The 18416-nt window shown below is 35.0% G+C and overlaps 3 protein-coding genes across 5 annotated transcripts; 1 reads left to right on the top strand and 2 right to left on the bottom strand.

Annotated features, from left to right (window-relative positions):
- Nucleotides 1–631: 631 nt before the first annotated feature.
- LOC120276732 (BEL1-like homeodomain protein 11) lies at nucleotides 632–4321 on the bottom strand. 2 transcript variants are annotated; one of them, XM_039283410.1, is made up of 6 exons: nucleotides 3743–4321; nucleotides 3498–3639; nucleotides 1811–2766; nucleotides 1206–1585; nucleotides 1061–1121; nucleotides 632–943 (listed from the first exon to the last, which is right to left on the bottom strand). In XM_039283410.1, exons 3-6 carry the CDS (start codon nucleotides 2543–2545, stop codon nucleotides 836–838), a joined length of 1284 nt encoding a protein of 427 aa, XP_039139344.1. In that variant the 5' UTR covers nucleotides 2546–2766; nucleotides 3498–3639; nucleotides 3743–4321; the 3' UTR covers nucleotides 632–835. The 2 variants fall into 2 exon arrangements, with proteins under 2 accessions (XP_039139344.1, XP_039139345.1); XM_039283411.1 differs by lacking the exon at nucleotides 3498–3639.
- A 428-nt stretch (nucleotides 4322–4749) lies between these two features.
- On the bottom strand, nucleotides 4750–10260 carry LOC120276782 (BEL1-like homeodomain protein 7). 2 transcript variants are annotated; one of them, XM_039283480.1, is made up of 6 exons: nucleotides 9474–10260; nucleotides 8365–8423; nucleotides 7056–8096; nucleotides 5836–6212; nucleotides 5695–5755; nucleotides 4750–5596 (listed from the first exon to the last, which is right to left on the bottom strand). In XM_039283480.1, the coding sequence occupies exons 3-6, from the start codon at nucleotides 7965–7967 to the stop codon at nucleotides 4991–4993; spliced, it is 1956 nt and encodes a 651-aa protein (XP_039139414.1). In that variant the 5' UTR covers nucleotides 7968–8096; nucleotides 8365–8423; nucleotides 9474–10260; the 3' UTR covers nucleotides 4750–4990. The 2 variants fall into 2 exon arrangements, with proteins under 2 accessions (XP_039139414.1, XP_039139413.1); XM_039283479.1 differs by lacking the exon at nucleotides 8365–8423.
- Nucleotides 10261–13734: 3474 nt separating this feature from the next.
- Nucleotides 13735–17928, top strand: LOC120277681. Its single transcript, XM_039284533.1, has 7 exons — nucleotides 13735–13835; nucleotides 13964–14102; nucleotides 14801–14867; nucleotides 15608–17191; nucleotides 17297–17384; nucleotides 17571–17740; nucleotides 17822–17928. Exons 1-7 carry the CDS (start codon nucleotides 13735–13737, stop codon nucleotides 17926–17928), a joined length of 2256 nt encoding a protein of 751 aa, XP_039140467.1.
- Nucleotides 17929–18416: the final 488 nt, after the last annotated feature.

The raw sequence follows: 18416 nt of genomic DNA, 5'->3' as shown, positions 1-18416 counted from the left end.
TGGACACCTGGACTCAGTCCTATGATTTCACCCCTCTAAAGCTGCAGAGTAGAAGGATTTTTCTAAAAGATTTGTAAATCACCATAACTAATGCACTTTTGTTAAATGGGGGGCGCTTGTGGTTTATTAGTAAAAAAATAGTTATTAAAGTTTTCTTCATAAATGACAAAACTACCCTTAATATATAAAATAATTAATTTTTACTAGTTAATTTTACAGAAATATTGATTTTTGCTTGTCACCTTTTGTAATATTAAAAAAAAGAAATATTGAGTTTTGATGGTCTAACGTATATTTAGGGGTAATGATCCCAAAAACACAATTCCATGGTAGCTACTACGGAACTAAGATATGGCTCATTTTCACACGTTGAATTGTTTTAATTTAGTGATTTTTAAAATAAAAAGTAACTATATTTTAATGTAACTACTAATCTATTCTAATATTATATAATAAATAAAAAATAAAATTTATAATCCCATGGTCAAGAATGAGCCAAATCTTGGTTTCGTGGTAGTTATTATAGAACTAATTCCATTAAATTATTTTTCATATATTTAGGGGTTTATTGCAAAAAAACCCACATTTCCTAACTTGAAGAACAACTGAGCGTTGTAAAGGTAAAATCAAAATTTAAGGCTCTTTACAAAATGGATCAAAATATCAAATTAAAACTAAGTAGTTTATGGGAATTGATACAGAGATATAGCAGGGAATCAGAGAGATCTATTAATACGAAGAAATTGATCTTTATGAGTAATGATCACTCCAATTCATCCTACAATTTTTACTGCTTTACTTCCATCAGAATTCATTTATCAAGTAGTAATCATGTTTAGGAAGAAATAGAATCTCTTGAATCCTCCGCAATTTCTTCCCTGTACATTTCTTCAATCATCGGCTTCCAAAGACGAACTCGAGCGTTTATGAACCAGTTTGAAATCTGAAAGACGAAGAAAAACATCAAAGAAAACTAGTCATCAGCAAAATGAAAGCAATACGATGGCGATAATATGAAAAAAAAAAATGTAGCTTAAGGCATTACTGAAGTGATAATTACTTGATTTTTAGTAAGGCCTGTCTTGGAAGCCAGCATGAGTTTCTCGTGCTCGTTAGGATAACTGTCGAAAAATGACAGTATTTAGAGTTTGATGTGAATCTTTCAATGCAAATGATGAAATAGTAATTTTGTTTTAATGACTCACGGGTGGAGGAAATGCTCGAAAAGCCAAGCTCGAAGAAGAGCAACTGAATTCTCTGGTAAACCTCTCAGTGGCCTCCAAACTTGGCGAACTTGGATCATGCCGAGACGATGAAGTGAATCTTTTGCTTGTCTTGTGTTTTGGTCCATCACTTCATTTTGAGACAATGTAGGTTGGTTTCTCAGTGAACCTTCAGCTAGAAACTGATGTCTTGAAGCATGAATTTGGGCAATTATTGCGTCTCTTAGGTTGATAAAGTGCCGAGACATTGCTTGGATGGTGAGAGCAATGTATGAAGTTGCAGCTCCTCTTCCTGCTATCATTTCAAATGATGATATTACATTGTCCATTCGATGAAAATACTGCTCATATCTGCTCTCAAGCTGAAAAAAAAACGATCAAAGATCGGTTATCATAATGGAGTCCTCAATTTCGGTATCTTTACATGTGAAAAGTTGTTATTTTTGAGCTAAACAAACTCGGTACAAGAAATTTCTGAAGAAAACATGAAACACGTTCTCAAGAACCAAAAAAATTTACAGCAGATATTTTGCTTAGAATTCCGAAGAAAATGAATTACTGTATGAAACAAGAAGTCAGAAACATACCTCATCTAACAGATGAACAAGTTTGTTGATCCTAATCTGAACATCATGCTTCTCATGAGACGATAAATGATCATCATGAACATTCACCCATTCTCTAATTCTAGCAGCATTTCCGAGAGACATTCGAGCTAAAAAAATCTTTCTCGACTGCTTATCAGACTCTAACTCTACCCCATTGCTCACACATACAGCTTCATCGAGCAACTGCTGCATCGGCTTCAAGTACCGAGAACTCTGAATGCTAGCAGCATAATACACAATACTATTAGGTAGATTACTGGATTGGTTCGAACTGTAATCGCCATTTGCTGTTTCATCAGCACAAGACATGTATTCATCCCTCATATGTCTAGCAGACAGACAACAAGAGTCTGTGAGATCATCTCGAGCAGTTATATAACTCGAACATATCATGTTTCCTTGCATACCTTTCTGCTTATACTGATATGCATTTACCATGTCAGACAATGCACACGAACCAAGAGTCAATGAAAGTCCGTTATCCTGCCCGTAACATAAGCCTCGGTAATCATTGCCTTCTGCAGTTTGAAGATGCATTGCGCGTATCCTTCCACTGTTGTCAGGATACTCACATGCTCGATTATGAACAAGATCGATCGGTCTATACAATTGTCCTGTAACTGAACTATCAAGCTGAACAAAATTATTTTGGTTCCTTCCGTCGAACTGCAAAGCGGGGGAGAGATCCTCGGAGTGAACTGAATGATCATCCATGGCTAGTTGGCTACGGCACAATGCTGTATGAAACCAGATGCTGATGGTTTCACGAAGTTTTCTGATACCATCTATTTATGTCAGAAATTGTTTGGCTATTTGAAACATGAGATTAGCAGGTCAAACTCTTCATCCTTATCAACTTGATGGTATGAGAAACATCGATGACACGAATATCATTGGCAGGAGGAGAATTATAGTAAGCAACGATCAGTTGTCACCTTGAAATTTATAAAGAAAGAACCCATCAAGATATGGCAGAGAAGAATTATAATGTTTAAGAAGTAGCGTAATAAACAAATATCATGCACAAAATACACTACTAATAACTAAGAATAATGGCAGAAAATTTCTCAATGCTTTAACTCTTGATCATACTCCATAAATGAAAGAGCTTGCAATATTAATCATACTAATTTTACTACAAAAACAAAAGACATGAAAAGGAACACAAGAATACAGTGACTTTTTCTGGGGACCATCGAGAGTGCTATGACAATCACAGTGTTTAGTGTACTAAGTCATTGAAAGGCAAAGAAAAAGAGAGAAAGTTAAAGGTTTTTATGGCCAAAGTGCTACTTGTACTTAAGAGACCATGTAAATGCACATCTGTGGACATACATTGGTGGAAATTAATGCTCTGATACTTGATACTTCAACTCTGCATGACGTGTGCTTTTGCAAATAATGCAAGTCACTCTCAAAGACAGAAATTTTCAGAGCAACAATAAAATAGTGCTCATTGTTCTTTAAAGTTTAAACCACACCTGATGTTCAAAATGTACTCTCAAAACCAATGAAGGAACATATAGATGTATCTCAAATCAAAAGAATAAACATGAAGAAGGTCATAATTCAGCTGAAGAATAAATGAACAAGAACTTGATATTTTGTTGTACTTGTAAGCACAAAAAAAGACCAGCAATTTGGGGGAAGAGGAAGAAGAGTTCACCATTGCAAGGGCACTAGGGTTTGCAAAACCCTAATAGAGGACATAGAATATGCCAATGCTTCCAGAAAAAAACACAAGAAGGGTACAACAATGGAGGTCCACAGCAAGGGGTATACAACAGCCAAACAGCTACAGAAGGGACCTGTAGAAACAGTGGGAAACTCCATAATACACTTGAAGACAGCGCAATGCAACAGTAAAGAAGTAATAAACCCTAATTAATAATCACATGCAAAAACACATACCTTTGGTGGAGTGGTGAGAAGAACAGAGATGCAAAACAGTGTCTTATGTGATTGATTTCCATCCACTCACAGAGTCTCAGTTTCTTCTTCTATTATATATTTCTTACCATAAGAGAATGAGGTGGAGGTGGGAGAAGAAGGGATAAAAAATGGAACTTTGGAGGTAGAAAAAGAAAAAATTAGGGCAGAAAGCTCAAAAAGGTGGTCCCCCCTTCCTGATCAAGAGAGAGTGATAAAAAAAAAAAATTGGAAAACACCAAACAGAGAAATCAAAAACTCAGCTTTAGCCTTTAGCTTCTACTGTCATGTGAGGACTCAAAGTCCCTCACCCAACCATTGGTTTTTATCCCAACTCTCCTCCATGTTGGAAGTTGTGTCCTTGCAAGCAGGAGAGAGGCCTAATCTGTGAAAGTGAAGGCATCATTTCCACTTCCAGCACCCCAAAAATCAGATTTGTTTGTGTGTTTCAAGGGCAATGTGGATGGATTTGATTGAGATGGCAACTGAAATGGGATTTTGAGTGATGTGTGGATGGGGTTTTGGGGCATAGATTGGGGGGTAGTGATTGTTGGTAGGTGCATCTATTTTGTCTCTTTGGGGCACTTGCCATTGGCTCTCTCTGCTTCAGATAGGGTCACATGGTGAATGTTTAATGGCCATTGCCTCTGATTCTGATTGAAACTTTTCATTCATTGTCTCTTCTCTCTACAAAGGTTATGTGGGGCTCAGAGCAGCATCATTAACTGTGTACCAAACACCTCCCTCTGCTAACAAGGACCATGCAATCTGCTGATCACCTCTCTGCTTCCTTACTACCAATTCAGGGCTGCTGCATTCATTAATTCTGTAGCACTTCATTTCTGCAGATTTGATGATGCAGACTTTGTTTTTCTCAAATACCATTGCAACAAATTTTCATTCACTAAACAAAACATTTCTAATTGGCTCCTCAAAATGTAGTAGTACAAGAAGAAGAAGAAGAAGAAGAACAACAACAACATCTGCTGTTTATCACAAACTCAGAATCACCATTTCATTCATCTACATATTTTTTGTCTTCAAAATATTGCACAAAAGTATCAGATCTTTACAACAAGCTGCTGACCTATTATATATATATATATACCAACAACTCTTGTATATTACAATGTGTATCATGCTATTGTTTGTTTAACAATTGCAAGCGGAACCAGTAAAGCAAGGAAAATAAGACCATTTTATTTTCACAAACACAGCGCAAACAGAATTTCAAGCTACAAAATCATGAAGGTTGTGTGATGCTGGTCCGAATGCCTGCCGTCGATCCATCAAGTTGATACAATCATAATCTGCAGCGTCAGAACTCAGAGGGGCTGTTGTGTACATGTCATCTCCTCGCACTGCAAGGTAGCTATCCTGGTTGTTCTGTCCAAGACCGACATTGCAATGGTGCAAACCTAAAGTGAGAGACACACCATTATTCCCATATCGACCGAGATCGCCCATTTGATAAGACATAAACCTTGCACTTGCATCAGAGTGGCCGAATGCGTCTTGGAGGAGGCCGAAATCCCCGCCACTTGGTCTTTGCTCATGTAGCTTGAAATTCACATAAGCCTCTTCAGCATTGGCCTTGTTCTGAAATCCAGCTGCTGCCCTGTTGATATCGGTGTCTGGGAGCGTCTGACATCTTTCAGCTGTTGAACTTTGGAGATCTTCCCTATTCTCCGGGGACCTCGCATCATTTCGACCTTTAGAAGCATTTTCCGATGAAGAATTTGAGTCCATCTCTGCATCCCCAGTTTCCTCCTTGTACATTTCCTCAATCATAGGCTTCCAAAGTCGAACCCGTGCGTTTATAAACCAGTTTGAAACCTAGACATATACAAGAGTCACAAAGTCATATAAGTTCAGCAAAAGCTGTAATTGCTGGTGAGAAATTCCGTGTCGATAAAATAAAACTTCAAAGATACCTGACTCCTTGTTAAGCCTGTCTGTCTTGCAAGCATCAGCTTGTCCGAGTCATTTGGGTAACTGCAGATGCAATAAACTAATTGAACATTCACACAAGTTCATCAAGAATATAAAGTGAAAAATAGTTGACCGAGACTTACGGATGGAGGAAATGCTCGAAAAGCCAAGCACGAAGTACTGAAACAGAGGTCTCCGGTAAACCACGCTGAGGCCTCCAGGCGTGAGGTTGCATCATACCAAGCTGCTGCATCGCCCTCTGTTGCCTTAATTGTTGGTCAATATAACGAAGGCGAGGAATTCCACCTCCTTTGCCACCTGAATTCTCTTCCTCCCCGAGGCTCTTCCGAGTCAACCGAATCTGGCCACTAATTGCATCTCTCAAGCAGCGGAAGTGCCGAGAAATGGTTTGAAGTGCAAGTGCAGTGTAAGGCTTAGCCGCTCCAGTGCCGGCAATTACATCAAAAGATGAAACTACGATCTGCATGTGGTGATAATACTGTTTGTATCTTCTGTCAACCTGTACAGAAAGTTATGGATATGCAATTTCTCAGCAAATAGAAGTATTCTAGAACAAAACATTCTCTAAAATTATGCTGTCAAGCATGTCAAATGAGATATTTATCAGATGTCTTTTTCTTTACAGAATGAATCGCAGAAATAAGTGGGTTTAAACTTGGTAATTTATATTCAAAATTTTGGTTTGTGGTGCCAAGTGCCAACTATTCAGAAAGACTGACCAATCCGCATGCTCAGGATGAGTCTATACAAGTACAAGAAATACAACCTATATATGACATCATAAATGCAAAATGCATACATATAACTAGTTCTAAATGCAGATGCTCACCTAAGATTCAATCATTTTATATGTCCTTGACGGAGAATGTCACAATTGTTACTACCACTAGATGAAGAGAAGGCAGCTATTTTGTTCTCACTGCTAAATGTGCAAATGAAAAGTTAATAATACCTTATACTCAGCAACATTTAATGAACAATAATGATTTATCAGATCAAACACCATCTTAGATAGAGCAAAGAATCCATTAAATTTCTCACTCAACTCCAATTTATCAAATTCCTCAAACATATGACAAGAAACTAGTCAATGTTCAAGTGTTGACCCTTCATCAACAATCCCAGCAACGGTCAAGCAAATTGCATTAATATATTATCAAATGGGTCTTGCTGCTATTAATTTATTATTTAGAAAGAAAGCAAATGGAGCTTAATGAAAATAAATCAAAGGGAACAGAACTGACAAAATAAGAACAATTTGGATCACAGCAGTTAATTAAGCATTTAACTACGGCGAATGGTAGATAACCAACAAGCTAGCAGAAAGGAATTGAATTCGCACCTCATCCAACATAGCCAAAAGCTTTGTTATCTTGTTCTGAAGTTCCTGCCTCTCAGAAGGGGAGAGCTCAGGAGCCGAATTGGCCGTGGATTCTTGATTGTTGTTATTAGGTGTCCCGTCACTCTTTGATCCCCCGTCATTTTCTTTGCCGCCTGAGTTGCCAGCAGAAGTATTCATACCTTGGCTTTTGTCATCTTTGTTCTTCAAAGCTTTACGTACGTTAACAACTTCATCAAGCAATTGCTGTGCAGCCTTGAGATACTTAGAATTCGGTACCGTGCTTGCCAGACTGGAAATTCCATAACCAGTGGGACTCGGGTGGATGTTTTTGTTCCTGGAGTTATCATCTTTACATGTCGCACCATTTACCGAAGGCGATTGTTGAGAATTCAAGACAGAGATGTCCGAGCTAGCGGACTGATACTGGAAGGAAGGAACTGGGATTTGTGTCCCAAGGCTCAGAGATAAGCCCTGGCCTTGAGCAGCCGGAACACTTAACATGCCCAACTGTGTTTGCAGTCCCATCTGAATATCAGCAGTAACAGAACTACGAACAAGGCCTTCTGGACCATTCATGGACGAACCAATGACTTGCATGAACATCTCATTTTTCCCCTCCCTCCATGCATTGTAAGTATTTTCAACAATACGTGGAGAAGACAAACCGAGTCCCCCAGTGGATGAGTTTTGTGAATACGCAGCATTCGAAACAGGGAGCTCAACACATGTCGGTTGGGGCTGACTGTTGTTGCCTGCCAACATTTCTGAATACGGGCCTGAAGATGGATAGTTCAAATAAACCATGTTTCCATTAACGGACGGCTCCGCATAAGACGCATGTCCCGGTTCTCTGAGATAAAGAGTCCGCATAATGTCTCTTTGTTCATTAGAGCTAGAGTAGAAAGTAGCCATTTATCTCTGCTTTTATTCAGACAGTTTCAAGAGCTTCACAACAACAAGTGGAGTTTGGTGCTGGTGCTTGTCATGAAGATTCAGAGAAAATCCAAGCATGAGAGATCATTTGCAGAAAAAGTGATTTAGCTGCAAGATAGTGTAGATGATGAGTTGGAAACAAGAAGCATGCTGAAAGGAGAAAAAGAAAGTTGCCACAAAGCATGTTATCCTCTGAAGAGATTCAACAAAAAAAGAAATACCAACAAAACAGGTATCGACCAAAAAATCTCTAGTACAAGAAGCTTACTTGAACACTATCAAAAGCTATTGGGAAAACCAGTAAAACTGTCGGCATGTAAACAAACACAAACGAAAATTAAGACCAGCAAAACAACCGAGAACTTCAGACTTCTACCTCAATGAATGGACAAATTGTAGCTGGTGATGCACATCAGAGATTTCTTTGGGTTTAATCTGTATAAAAGCAGCAGGATTTGTGAATCTCCCAAACTTGTTCGGAGGAAAACAAGTGAGAAGACCTTAAATTAAAATTCCAAGTGTTCAAAGCACATAAAAAGGCCACGCAAGAGGGATTACTCCACAGATGGAAATGGAAAAACAAATATCAAGAGACAGAAATCTTTCACTATGGCCCAAATCATTGTAATTCCTCAATCATTACTTGTTGTCAGGAACTTCAAGGAAAGAATTTTGTTTCAAAATCATGAAGACAAAAGGAAAAGAAAAACTGGAAAAAAAAAAATTGTTGAAAATTCACATTAAACAAAGTAACAAGCTTGATACAAAAACAAGAAAAGAAAGCTTTAAAAAAAAAAATACAATTTTTTTCCAAGAGGAAGACACAAAAATCTTTGAGAGTGAAAAATGGTTACCCTTATATGGCTCTTTTCTGCTGATCTAAAGGGCATGTAGCTTGAATAAAGGCATAGAGATTAACAGAAAAGGTGGCCTACAGCCAGAAAACCCAGAATTCATCTGAAAATTTTATTCCTTAGACAAAGCTTTAAGCCTTGCAGGCACTGAGCAAGCCAGAATTCCAAAACCCCATAGCTCAAACCCCAATAAAAAGCTGCCCACACAAGGACCCAACATCCCAAAATCCAAAAAAACAAAAAACAAAAAAGGAAGAAGAAATCAAAATCCAAATCAAAACCACAAGAGTGATAAAAACCTAACAGACATCACCAAAACAGAGACAAAAAAAGACTCAGTAACCAAGAAATCAAGTTGAATTCAAACATCCCCAACCATGGTCACCACCCTGCAAGACAACCCCACATGAGGAAAAAGAGCAGCTTGCACCCCAAAAGCAGAAGATGATTATTAAATGAATCAAATCCTTGGGTGGGTTAATAGACAGATGTTGATGAGTGGAGGAAAAACAACAAGTAAACTAAGTATTCACCATCATCAATCAACATGTCAAAATCCAAACCTGGCAATGAAAGGAAAGCAAACAATTTTTTTTCTTTTTTTTTGAAGATAAAGAAAACAAACAAGTACCTGTAGGAGAGACCCCAAGCCCTGCTGAGGTTGCTGTGCACCTTGTGGGGAGCAGGAAAGCAAGAATTCACAGCTGATCCTCTGAGAGAGAGATATCCCTCCCAGAACGGGGACAAACCACAATCCCAAGAGAATTAAGAAAACCCCCAACCCAAGAGCTCTTTTCACAAACACTAATAAAATACTCAGCCACCACACACTCTCCACCACCACCCACAAAGCATCAATTACAATCTAAGTTTCAACCTTTTCTTCCTCCAATCCCTCCCAAATCCCTTCTTTTCTCTCTCTCTCTCTCTCTCTCTCTCCAACCAAGATCAAATTTTTCCTTCAAATATAGTCCCAAAATCCCTTCTTTTCACTCGTTTTCCTCTTATCCAACTCTCTCTCTCTCTCTCTCTCTCTCTCTCTCGGCAACAAAGACAACCAAGATCAAAACTTTACTACTAACAAAATCCCAAAATCCCTGCTTTTCACTCTTTTTGCTCTTATCTAATGGTCTCCTCTCTTTCTCTCTCTCCTCTCTTGTTAATTCTTTATATCTCCATCACACAGAAACACGCGCACACACACACACAAAGATACAACACACCTTCAAAAAGTCATGGCAAGGCTCACACACACACACACACACAATCTCTCTCTCTGTGTCTCTTTCTCTCTTCTTTCTATGCATCACTCACTCACTCTCTCTCTAGATTTACCTCTCTTTTAATCCAAGTATCAAGTACTTTGAAAGGAGAAGGGGAAGGAGGAGGAGGAGTTGGTGTTGGTGCCTTCTATCTATCTACTAACCACCAGTGGGTGGACCTAAACCTTGTCTTAAACCCAAAAAATGTTCTCCACTTGCTTTACCTTTCTTTTTCTATTATATATTTATTATATGTTTTTATTTCTAAAAAGTTTTGGTTTCATTCTTGTTATCAAAGCATGAACTCTCTCTCTCTCTCTCTCTCTGTTTGTCAAGTAAATGACCAAGTACACTCTTTAAATCATTTTCAGATTATCATTGAGATTCTGAGTTACCACCAGACAGAAGGTTGTTTGTAGTTTTAGGGAGCTTCTTTTTTAATTAATTAATTAATTAATTATAATAATTTAACAAGCAAGTAAGCAACATATGCTTCATTTCTTTGGGTTGGGTTGGTGCTCAACAACCATTTTCAAAACAGATTTTCTTGCATTTCTTTCAAGTATTACTCAAGTTTGTTTCATAAAAAAATATTCACTCTACCAGTATTCTCTCTACCTATTATCATCATATCCTTTATATATATGAAATATTTATATTTTTTTCCAAAGAAATATGTTCAAATTTCACCTCAAACAAAAATGAGCCAGTATTTATACATGTTCTAACATCATTATTCGTTCACTTTGTAAAAAAAAAAAAAAACTACCGAACTATTCAAACTTGACTAACATTTTAAGACCTTTCCCAAAAGTTTGGTCCTTCATTTTAGTACATAATGTTTATATATAAATATATATATATATATATATATAATTTCATCAATATAATATTTCTTTTATTGCTATCTTGTGCATACAAGTATACAACCAAACATAATAATAATAATAATAATAATAATAATAATAATAATAATAATAATAATAATTTTATGAAAAACACATACATAAGGCCATAAGAAAAGATCACTAGTTTATTACATTAATCTCCACCAAACTCTTTCCAAAACACAATGTTCCTCATCCTAATGATTCTTTAATTAAATACCCTTTACTTTAATGACACTTTGCTGATCTTAGCATGACAAGTGCCCATTGAGCCCCACCATTAAATTTTCTTTTCTCTAATCCTTTTGAATAATGTGTCTAGTTAGGTTGCTTACAAACTACAAACTCTATATAAATATACTTTATAAAATAAATAAATAAATAAATTTCCATAATTTTCTTTATTTAATTTTTTTTAATAATGATTTCATTGAAGCTAAGACTTCACAAATATTTTTAATTCCAAAATTGCTGTAATTCTGGCAGGTTCTAATTGGGATTAGGTAGTCTCTATTGGCTGGTAGAGCTTTGCTGATTAGATGTTTGGTATTATATATAATCTTGTCAAATTTACATATAAACCCGTAGAATAATGAGTAATTATATATTTTAACTATAAAAACAAATCTTTGAAGTATATACCACACCCACAAAATATCAATTTAAAATGACAGTTTTACCCTTAACTCTGATTATATATTATTCATCTTTTATGCTGACTTTTCCCTTATCATTGTTTCTAAATTGTTCTAGTTAAACATTGACTACAAGGTGTGAATATATTAATGGTTTTATGGGGACATAAATATAAGTTTTATAAGGGGTGCATTTGTAAATTTGGTAATGATATTCCTTCAATTATTTGACTCTGGTTCTCCAATTCAATTAGAGCCAGTGGACAACAAACAATAAAATCATTTGAAAATATCAATGGAGATTTGAAGCATTCATAACAATGTTTGTGGTTATAGTATTTGAAGGTATAAAAATGAAAGAAATGCTTTTTAAATAGTCTTTTATATATTTTCATAGTTTTTGAAGCTAGAAAAATGCAAGAAATGCTTTTTAAATAGTCTTTTCTATATTTCCATTACCCAACGAGAAAGCCAAAATAAAAATAATTGAGAGTTAGAAATATTATTTTGAGAAAAAATTATATATCATTGGCATGAACATTAAAATCATTATTAGAGTTTGCGACCTAAATCCTGTTTGATTTAATTTGAAAAACCTCACAATGCAATATTTATAAATTTTTGAATTATAAAAAATTCTTTTAGAAATATGTATGTGCTACTAGTGGAGGGATTGAGACCTACTAACAGAATTTAAAGGATCTCACTCAGACTGAATACAAGCCAATATAATTTGTAATTGATCTAAAAATTTTTAAAATTTATCTTAAAACTTTGTTATGACCAAATAGTAACTTTTTTAAATTGTGCATATCCACTATTGTAGTAAATTTTAAATTTTCAACGTAATGGAAGTGATGTCTTTTTTTATGCCTTTAATTTTAGATTTTTTACATAAATTCATAAATTCATGTGTTTTTATTTTATTTTTATAATTTTCAACATAATGGAATCACCTTCTTTTTTATGTCTTTAATTTTAGTTTTTTTCTTACATAAATTCATGTATTTTTATTTTTTATTTATTATCATTTGTTATATTTAGGTTGTAAATATTTTATATAAAATTTTCATGATGCCTTTTTTTTGTCTTATAAACGGACCAACATACATATATATATATATATATATATATATATATAAACTAAATAAACAAAAGAAGCAATTATTTGAAGGTAAATATTAGATAATTTGTGGTTATCCCTCATATCTCATGGTTGCAGAGTAATATAGAAGCAATGATTATATAATTTATTATTGAGTGACTTTTGAAGGTACTAAACATATTACAATGCTGTCTTCTTCTCATGACCTTATCCGTTGCTTTTGGTGAGTCTAGGTTTTGGTACATTATAAATATGGCTGCCACAAAACTTGGTTTGCCTTTATGTTACTGTAAGTCCTATTATAATCAGGTTCAAAGTTCAATGTGCCACAAAATCTCACTTAAAAATAAATAAATAAATAAATAATAAATTCTTACCTGAAAGCATGAGTCATGGCCAAAGATTTTTTAAATTAATGATTAAATAATTATAATTTTTTTGAAGTCATAAACTCATAAATATTTTATAACCTATATGTTACTTATCAAACATATTTAATATATTGGCCAACAGTTTCAAAGTCTATTGTCACCAAATTACTTTCATGCAGGAGAAGATCAGGGATCGAGCTTCTTCAGATACAGAAGGTGAGGATGTATGCTTGACTCGTTAATTGTTCATATTTATAATAATATATTTATACTCAAAATATAGGATTTAAAGTATGCACAAATATTTATATAAGTCTTAGTATTAAGATTTAATTTAAATACATTATTTAAATATTAATTCTATATTTTCGTTTGAGTATCCAAACACAAAAACATAAATATCGGAGGAGTCTCCAACATAGAGATGTCAGCAATGTTTTTAAAACCGGACCGGACCGGCCGGTCCGACCGGAAAAACCGGGAACCGGACAGCTGTCCGGTCCGGGTTAATGCTGAGTTTTGACCAAAATTGAAACCGGTCAAACCCGGATAAAACCGGCGAACCGGCCGGTTGAACCGGAACCGGAAAAAACCCGGTTTTTTTATTTAGGTTTAAGTTTGATCTGAATCTGATGATCTCTTTTGGAATTTCAATTTCTCTCTGTCGCATACTCCTCCCTTGGGCTTTAGCCATCCGATCCCCCGATCCCTTGATCCCTGATTCCCCTGCAAGGTTTGCTCCCAGACCCCGGTGTTCTAGCACTGTCCCGACTCGGTGACTCCCAACCCCCAAGTCCCAACTGCTCGCTGCCGCATTCAACCGTTTGATCCTGAGCTGAGAGGAAAATGTCTTTGTGCAAGGCTGCCGTTGCCACTGCAAGCTTCCAAGTTCCAAGTCAGCCATGTTCTTGCTTTCCATCTGTATGAAGAGAAGATTTACAGCATTATCCGTAACAATTTGAAGAAAGATTTGACTTCTTTGCTTTCCATTTGTATACAGGTTTGATACTTTGATGCATGTTTTATTTTCTTTTATATTGTTTTTTGTTTATTCCATAATTGTTTGGTTGCTAATAGCCATTGCCTACTTATTCTGAGGGTTGTATTTTTGACATTGTTGACAAATAAAAGGGCAAGCTCAATAAACCATAAAAGTAACTCCAAAAATATACAGTTAATATGAATAATAGAGAAAAAGGAGATGAAACTCTAGCCCGCCAACTCCTTAAAAGACAAATGTTTGCAACATAATACTAGCATAGTAGAACTACCAGAAGATGATGTCAGAAGCTAGTATTTAGGAAAATCTGAAACTTACTTCACTCCCTAACGCAGCGGAAGCAGTTTGACGTTCAGCAGGGTCAATTGCAAGAAGAGTTTCAATTAAAGGCAATGATGATGGTGGAAACTCTTTAAACAAAGAGTTTAACTCTTTTGATACATTCAAAGTTTTTGGGTGTGGAAATATCTGTTTTAGTATCATTAATAATATAAAAGCTTGATTATATTTTGGGCAGTTAATTGTGCTACCTCTCTGAAATTTGACTTAATGGCTGGATAAATTTTCTTGCTCAATTTTTTCAATAATTTCTATTTTGCTTGTTGGTAGTAGCTATTGATATTTGCTATATGATACGCACTTTGCATGCATGGTTTGAGTTTATCTTTGCTTCTAATCATTGTTTATCTTTGAAAAAGGCAACAAAGACAGCCAAGGCAGCTTTGCTGCAAGGATCTGGGGGTTCTTTTCCTAATCATACTCAGAGTGATTGGAATCAAATTATTGAGAACCTCAATAATCTTCTGGAAGCCTTACAAGAAAATCATGTATGATTTATATGGCATAATATTTTACAAGAAAATCATGTATGATGCTCTGAATAATAAGTTAATAACCACTGCCAAGACTTTCTTCTCTAGTCTTGCTCATAGACCTTTTCTTTGCTTCTTCTTGTGTTTATTGTTGGTCTGTTGGATGGTTTTTTTTTTTTACTTTATTTGGTTAAAGAATTTGGCATTAATGAAGTTGTGTGTGTATATATATATTACTTGTGCTGCTCTTATGGACTCTTTTAGTTTACAAAGGATGTGTTTGTGTTATTATTATTTTTTTAAAATTACATCTATCTAATAGCTAATGTAAATGTTGAGTAGTTTCATTCATTTGGAAATTCCAATATTGTATCAAATCAATTAAAAAGCATAATATAATAGCCATATGCTGCTTATATGTCTTTAATATTATAAATAATCCATTTGTTATGTGGCATATGACTCTCATGCGTGCTTTTGGTGGTTGCAATTAACATCTTTTTTTAAAATCTTATGTAGATTGGGACAAAATGGATACTAATGAATCGGGATCAACACCGTCGAATGAAGTGCAATCTCCTAGTGTAAATGTTCGACAAAAAAAAGACATTGCATGGAGATACATAAGTGAGGCTCAAAATTCTCAAGGAAAAAAAATGTTGGTTTGCAATTTTTGTCATAAACAAAATGCAGGAGGAGGGATTAACAGAATGAAACAACATCTTGCTGGATCAAAAGGCAATGTTGATTCATGCAAGCGAGTACCTTCAGATGTTCGGTTTTTGATGCAAGGGTCATTGAAAGAAAATGTTCAAAAGGCCAAAGAGAAAAAAGGATGTTTTGATGAACTTGAAGGTGATGGTATCGGAGACACTTCTTGTCAAGTAGGCAAAAGTAGTACTTGTGTGGGTGCAAATTCCAAAGGAAAAAGAAAAGCTTCTTTTGGCATTGAATCATATTTTACACATGGAATTGCCGATCCTACCCAACCAAGTATAAAGGCTTCTTTGCAAAGTAAGGAGAAATGGCATGATACTGATATGTCAATTGCGATGTGGTTTTATCAAGCATGCATTCCTCTAAATGCTGTTAACTCTCCTTTTTTCCAAGTTGCAATTAGCAAGATAGCAAGTATGGGTCATGGCTATACCGGTCCTAGTTATCATGCATTAAGAGTTAACTTGTTAAGAGATTGCAAGCAACAAGTAAAGTTGACTATTGATAGTTTTCAAAAAAATTGGGCTGAAACAGGATGCACAATCATGGGTGATGGATGGACAGATTCAAGACAAAGATCTTTGATCAATTTTCTAGTATATTCTCCTAAAGGCGTATCATTTATTAAGTCAGTTGATGCTTCAGGCTTTATTACAAATGCAGAGACATTGTGCAATCTCTTTTCTGAAATCATTGAAATGGTTGGTCCTAAAAATGTAGTTCATATGGTGACAGACAATGGAGCAAATTACAAGGCTGCTGGAAGGAAGATTACAGAGAAGTATGTTAATATTTATTGGTCTCCATGTGCCGCTCATTCTATAAATTTGATTATGAAAGATATTTCTGAAATGACTACTGTTCATAGTTTGGCTATTCTTGCTTCAAAGATAACAGTTTTCATCTACAATCATAAATGGGTTTTGAATTGGTTGAGAAACCAACCAAATTGGACAGAAATTATTCGTCCAGGAGCTACACGGTTTGCAACTACTTTTATTGCATTGCAAAGTTTGCATGACCATAAAAGTTACTTACAAGCTTTGGTTGTTTCTTCAAACTTCAAAAAATTTCTTACTATGGAAAAAGGGAGAGAAGTAAAGCAAATTATTTTGGATGAAAATTTTTGGAGAAATTGCTTGATAATGGTGAAGATAATGGGGCCATTGATTCGTTTGTTACGAATTTGTGATTCTGATGAAAAGCCGGCAATGGGATACGTGTATGATGGAATATATAGGGCTCGGAAAAGCATTAAAGAATTGTTCAAAAGGAAGAAACATTTGTACAAGCCTTACACTTCCATTATCAAAGATCGGTGGAATAGGACTTTACGTACGGGAATTCATGTTTTGGCATATTGGTTGAATCCGGCATTTCAATTTGATGAGCATAACTTGTGCCAAAAATTGGAGGTTCAACGAGGCATACTTGATGTAATTGAGCAACAAACAATGTTTAAACCAAGTGAACTCATGGAAGAGATGAAAGTATTTAGGGAAAGACAAAAGACTTTTACTCGACCACTTGCTTTAAGCACTAGCAAGACTACTACTCCTGGTAAGATTGAAATAGCTTTATTTTAACTTATATAACATATAATTGATTTCTAAGGTTTTATGATTGTTCAATATATTAACATAATTTTGCTATATATTTTTGTAGATGAATGGTGGAAATTCTTTGGTTGTGATGTTCCTAATTTGCAAAAGTTGGCAATTAGGATTCTTAGTCAAACTGTTTCTTCTTCTGGGTGCGAACGTAATTGGAGTGTATTTGAACGTATACATACCAAAAAAAGAAATAGATTGGAGCACCAACGACTCAATGATTTAGTATATGTTCATTATAACCTACGTTTGCAACATAGGTACAAATATTTGTGGTTTTTTATTCTCACAAAATTCATATGACATTGATTTAATTTTTTTTTTCGTAGGTTGGCTTCAAAAGATAGATCTTATGATCCAATTGATTATGAGTGTATTGATAAAACCGAATTTTGGGTGATGGAAGAAGAACCGGAAGGAGAACTTGATTATGATGAATTGGAATCTATGTTAGAAGAGCAACCAAGAGTGGATGAAGAATCAACCAACTTGTCTAAAGGTTAATATTATTAAGTTTTTGAACTATTATTTTCACAATAGTTAATGTTGTTGATATTTAATATTCTTATGATTTTTTTAGGTGGTAATGAAGATGATATGGTGGGCATTGAGGATGATGATAATCCAATGAATGGTGTCCAAGGAATGGCTATCAATGAGTTGGATGAAGAAAATTGGCTTACATGAGTACATCTCCTTTAAGAAATTAGATGAAAATGTTTTTGCTATGTTGTTGATTTGGTAGACTTTCATATTGTGGTTAACTTGTTAAGTTTTTGCTATGCTATTGATTTTGTAGACTTTCATATTTATGTATGGATGTTGTAGTTAACTTGTTAAGTTTTTGCTATGCTATATATTTTGTAGACTTTCATATTTATGTATGGATATTGTGGTTAATTTGTTAATTATTTGCTATGTTGTTGATTTTGTAGACTTTCATATAGATGTTGTGGTTATAGTTGTTAAGTTTTGTGCAATTTTGGATTTTTTTTTTTTAAAAAATTTCAAAAACTATTTAGGATTATATATATATTTTGTTTGATCTCAAATTAGCTTTGTTGTTATGATTTTATCTTTTAATACATATTATTTAATTTTTATAAAATATTTATAATTTTATATCATTTTAAATATATGTTTATGACGTCATCCGGTCCGACCAGAATGGGTCA

The sequence above is a fragment of the Dioscorea cayenensis genome, chromosome 15 (genome assembly GCF_009730915.1).
Source record: "Dioscorea cayenensis subsp. rotundata cultivar TDr96_F1 chromosome 15, TDr96_F1_v2_PseudoChromosome.rev07_lg8_w22 25.fasta, whole genome shotgun sequence".
NCBI classification, from domain to species: domain Eukaryota; kingdom Viridiplantae; phylum Streptophyta; class Magnoliopsida; order Dioscoreales; family Dioscoreaceae; genus Dioscorea; species Dioscorea cayenensis.
The sequence above is the reverse complement of the archived record's forward strand: the minus strand, read 5'-3'. Positions and strand labels throughout refer to the sequence as shown.